Here is a 5,351-nt window from a genome sequence, read left to right on the forward strand (position 1 = left end):
GGGTAACACTTCCCCCTCCCCCCGTCGGGTAACCACTCCCCCAGTGGGTAACTCCCCATATCCCTACCCCCCCCAACCCCCCACCCCCCTACGCGGGCCACACTCCCCCTCCTTATGGACCACACTCGCCCTCCCCCGTGGGTAACACTCTCCCTCTGCCTGTGCACCTCTCTCCACTCTCCATCCATCTGACATCATCTCATGCGCATCCTAAAACACTCGCGTCGGAAATTTCCCTGCTGGCCCGTTCGAATTTGTTCTACGAAAATAAAACAAATTTTGCAAGCAAATGCGAGTTGATATTCTGTGTGGACGAGAGTTAGCTACACAGCTCGGCAAGCTAATTTCGCTTGAACGTTCCATTCCGGGGGAAGGAGTCCTTTTCAGCAGGGATTCAACACTAGTCACCGCGGGAAGAGGGATGCGGGAACAGAATACCACTCGGCAGATGCAGATCTTAGCAACGCGCAAGAGATAGGATCACTCATGAACGACTAAGGCCAAAACAAAATATAGGTGTGGTTACGGTTTCCCGACCGACCCTATTTATTCCCAGCGACCCTAAACATTTTATTGTCCATTTTCTTTAAAGTCAAAAAAATAAATAAAAAGTAAAAAATAAAATAAAAAATAATATGAATTGGACAGTTCCTGCTTCAAAAGGCACAACGCACATCCTTCGGACATGGTTCGTAAATAAAATATTTCAAGAAAATAAAATGTTTTCTCTACCTGCCTACACTATTTTCTTTCGGCATGTAACGGTAACCACACATGTTTTGTTTTGGCCTAACCGTTAAACTAGAGAGGGGTGTGACGTTGTACAGAGGGTTACGGTCCCAGCCCTGGTACTTTTGCTGATATGATCACACACACGCGCACACAAACACAAACACGTGCACGGCAGGCCGATTTTAGTGACCAGCAGTGACCACCCAGAAATGTGCAGCAGCACAGTGGACTGATCAGTGCAGTTGACTCTCTGGAAACACTTAATTAGGCTCGAAGGCACATAAGAGGCTTGGGGGAGAAGCATTCCACATAAGGGAGAAAGAGGAAGCCACATGTGTGAGAATGAGGAGGCTTCTGGAATGTATGAGGGTGCGATGCTGCGCATGGATAAGGACTAAGAAGCAGTGCATGGATGAGTATCGCTAAGCCTAATGTGTGACAGAGGCACATGCACAATGCACATGGACAGCACAGATCAGAAGCTGTAGATGTAAGAGGGGGAATGAAGCTGTATATGTATGAGGGGTGAATGAAGCTGTAGATGTATGAGAAGACGAAATAATATTTGCGCTGCCACTCAGCGGTAGGAAGAAGGGTCTCTCACGCGCGGGGAGAGGGTGAGAAGGACGGGCAGGGAGAGGGGGAGGAGGACGGGCAGGGAGAGGGGGAGGAGGACGGGCAGGGAGAGGGGGAGGAGGACGGGCAGGGAGAGGGGGAAGAGGACCAGCAGGGGGAGGGGGAGAAGGACAGGCATGGGGAGGAGGGGTGAGGATTCAACCGATGACCGGTCGTGTTGTTTGCTCGCGCTTCGTCCTCGCCGCGCCGCCCCGACGTTCTATTGTTTGTCGGCTCGCCCACGCTGAGCCGCGATGCGACCGCCCGGACACGCTCCCCAGGGTCACTTCCTACGCGGCAAGTCCCTCGGAACCTTACACTCCCCCCCAGCCGCACAGAGGTCAGTAGGTGACACGAGGTCACACAGGTCGACATCCACTCGCTAGAGAGACATCCCGATGGCGTGACACGGGTCACACGGTCAGTCATTCGAAGGGGGTCATGCAGCCGCCCGGGCAGTCAGTCAGGGTCACCCGCATGCTCTGAACAGGGTGGGTCTTGCTCTGGGACTAGCAGGGGTGTCAGCAGTGGGCGTCGTCACCGCATGTTCGACGCTGTCTGTCTGCGAGAGAGCGAGCGAGGGACTTACCTCCGCGCGCTTCAGCATCTCCCACTTGTTGAGGATCTTCATCGCGTAGACCTTTCCCGTCGCTTTCTGCTTCACGACCGCCACCTACGCACGCGCGAAAACAAACGGGTAGGTGAGTGCTTCACACACGCACGTACGCACGCACGCACGCACACACACGCGCACACGCACGCGTGCACACACACGCACACCCACCGCGCACGCACGCACACACACATGCATATGCACACATGCTCACACACACACACACACGCACGCACACACACACCGAGCGCAAGCATGCACACATACACGCCTTTGTCGCAGCACCTTATCGCTTGTGACCAGTCTATTCTATCTTCTCCACTACCCCCGCATGTGACGAGCCTTTGGCACAGCACCCTCTCTGCTGGTGTATGTGACTAATCTCTCTTCCACACTGCTTACCTCTCCAAAAGCACCGCGTCCTATCACCTTCTGCACCTCAAAGTCCTCTCTCTGCAGTCGCAGCTGTTTGATCGAGTTCACAATCGGTTTGGCTGCAAGAAATAAAACCGTTATAACCGATTGGTAACACCGATTTTTCGATAGAAGGCTCAAAGTTTTCGGTCTTTAAATCGGTGCAGGGCTAATCATTGGAAAGAGTAAAGAACGGTAGGTGGAATGTAGAGAGCGGGGAAGCGGTGGTTAGAATTAAAAGGGAAGGGTGGGTGTCTCAATAATACGCGTAGACACTATTTGAAGATACACAATAGTTTCGGGCTTCTAGAATCGTACTTAACATCAGCAGCAGCCCATGATTGAGCTCATTTAATTCTGTCTACTCATTCTCCCTCCTCTAAAAGAATTAACAACCGCCCACGGGTAAGGGGGAGCCTTGCTTCTACTGTATGTACAGTAATGTTGACAACCCTCCCACGTCGCTGTGGGTGGCGGAAATGCCGGCCGCTCCCCCGCAGCATGCGAGCAGAACACTGCGCCGCGATTCAACAAACAATTTTTCGTGCTAGAAGTAACAACGCGCGCCGCCGGCCGTAAAACGCTCCGAGCGGGACCCAGATGCCGTGCGAAAACACATGCAGTTTGCTCGCATCTCCGCTCCCCCCCCCCTGGGCCACACTTTCTACTCGCCTTGTGGGCTTCACACTCCACTTCCGTAGGCCACACTATCCACTCGTCCCCGTGAGCAACACTCCACCTCCCCCCATGAGTATCACTCCCCCTCCCCCCATGGGTAACACTCCCCCGCCTGCCCGCCTGCGCGCCTGTTCTAGGTGGGTGACGAAGACAAACATTGCAGCCAAAACTGTGTGTGAAGGGCCGGCCATTCCTACATCACCCCCACGATAGTAGCAGCTCGGTGAAGTTTATTTCGTGTGTGCCCGCTCAGGTGAGAGCGTGCGTGCGTGTGCGTGTGTGCGTGCGTGTGTACGCGCGCGAAAACGTACATGCATGTATGCGTGAGTGCGTGTGTGCGTGCGTTTGTGTGTGCGTTTGTGTGTGACGTCTGACGGCGCGCCTGCAAGCGTCACCACTAGCTACAGCTGTGACACGGTGAATACGCTATATGCAGACATTAGCAATTCAGCATGACCATCCCAGCATGTAGATGTTGCTGCTGTTGATACTACTACTGCTACTACCGCCGCCGTTGCTGCTGCTGCTATTACCACTGTTGCTGCTGATGCTGCCGCTATTACTGCCACTGCTGCTGCTGCTGCTGCTGCTGCTGCTGCTGCTGCTATTTCTGCTGCTGCCGCCGCTTCTCCTGCTACTGCTGCTGTATTTTCCCTTGTTGAAGAAGTCTGCGCTTGCTTATTTCCGCAGCCACACGCCTCGAGCATCCATCGCTGGTCAAAGATTTTCTCCCGTGATTGTTGCGAGACCAGCTAATAAAATTCTGCAGTATTCCACACTGCTCGACCTCCGAACCGTATTGATTCAAGCTTCTTTTTTTAGTTTCGTTACCGGTTCTACTATGTGCACAACACGTACACTCATCGGGGCTGTTTGTGGCAGTTTCGGCGTGTAACCTTTAAACACGGACCGCCTGTCCACCTGCCCTCCTGCCCGCTAGCCTACCCACCCGATCGTCCGTCTGCCCCCACCCGCCCGGCCACCGCTCCCCGCTCGCAACCAACCGTCCTATCATACCCTGCTTGGTACTCCTCCGTCTTAACCAAGGCCGTCTGGATATCCCGACAATACGCAACGCACGCTACGCACAGCAGCGCACTGCAGAGAGAGAGAGGGAGAGAGAGAAAGAGAAGAGAGGAGATGAGAGAGAGAGAGAGAGAAGAGAGAGAGAGGAGAGGAGAGAGAGGGGAGAGTGGAAGAGAATGAGAGAGATGGAGAATGGGAGAGAGAGAGAGAGAGCCAGAGAGAAGAGAGAGCATGAGAGCAGACGAGACGAGAGTGGGAGAGAGAGAGCAGAGAGATAGTTAGCGAGCAGGCAATGAGAAGAGAGAGAGAGAGATGAGAGAGAGAGGCATGCAAGAGAGAGAGAGAGAGAGAGATGAGAAGAAGAGAGAGAGAGAGAGAGGGAGAGAGAGGAGAGAGAGAGAGAGAGAAGAGATATGAGAGAATAGAGACGATAGGAGAGATAGAGAGATGACGAGAGAGATGAATGAGAGATAGAGAGATGAGAGAGAGGCGAGAGAGATGGAGATAGAGAGAGAAGAGATAGAGAGAGAGATGAGAGAGAGAGAGAGAGTAGTGGAGAGATGAGCCAGAGAGAGAGAGAGAAGAGAGAGACGATGAGAGAGAGAGAGAGAGAAGGAGAGCATGAAGAGAGAGATGAGAAGTGATGAGAGAGAGAGATGATGAGAGAGAGAGAGGGAGAGAGAGAGACATGAGAGAGAGAGATGAGAGAGAGAGATGAGAAGAGAAGATGAGAGAGATAGAGATGATGGGAGCAGAGAGATGATGAGAGGAGAGTAGAGGAGAAAGAGAAGAAAAGAGAGATAGAGAGAGTGAGCAGAGAGATGAGAGAGAGAGAGAGAGAGAGAGAGAGAGAGAGAGAGAGAGAGAGAGAGATAGAGAGAGAGAGAGAGAGAGTAGTAGAGAGAGAGAAGACGTATGAGAGAGAGGAGTAGAGAGAGGAGAGAGAGAGAGAGCGAGAGAGAGAGCAGAGGAGAGAGAGAGAGAGAGAGAGAGAGAGAGATGAGAGACGAGAGAGAGATGGAGAAAGAGAGAAGAGAGAGAGAGAGAGAGAGAGTGAGAGAAGATGAGAGAGATGGGAGAGATGGGAGAGAATGGGAGAGAGAGAGAGAAGAGGAGAGAGAGAGAGAGAGAGAGAGAGAGAGAGGAGAGAGAGGACGAGAGAAGGAGAGAGAGAGGAGAGAGAGCGAGTAGGAGACGTAGAGGAGAGATGAGATGAGAGCAGAGAAGAGAAGAGGATGGAGGATCGGTGGAGAGTTAGAGGAGAGAGTAGATG

The 5,351-nt window shown here is 52.8% G+C and overlaps 1 protein-coding gene across 1 annotated transcript in view; it reads right to left on the reverse strand.

Annotated features, from left to right (window-relative positions):
- Positions 1-5,351, reverse strand: part of LOC106811439 (serine/threonine-protein kinase MRCK alpha-like) — an 82,112-nt gene that overhangs the window by 64,582 nt on the left and 12,179 nt on the right. Inside the window, exons 3-4 of the mRNA XM_014815053.1 lie at positions 2,363-2,454; positions 1,937-2,020 (exon numbers count right to left, since the gene is read on the reverse strand). Of these exons, the coding sequence (XP_014670539.1) occupies positions 1,937-2,020; positions 2,363-2,454 (176 nt within the window). The remainder of the gene's footprint in view (positions 1-1,936; positions 2,021-2,362; positions 2,455-5,351) is intronic.

The sequence above is a fragment of the Priapulus caudatus genome, unplaced genomic scaffold (genome assembly GCF_000485595.1).
Source record: "Priapulus caudatus unplaced genomic scaffold, Priapulus_caudatus-5.0.1 Scaffold540, whole genome shotgun sequence".
Taxonomy (NCBI): Eukaryota; Metazoa; Priapulida; class Priapulimorpha; order Priapulimorphida; family Priapulidae; genus Priapulus; species Priapulus caudatus.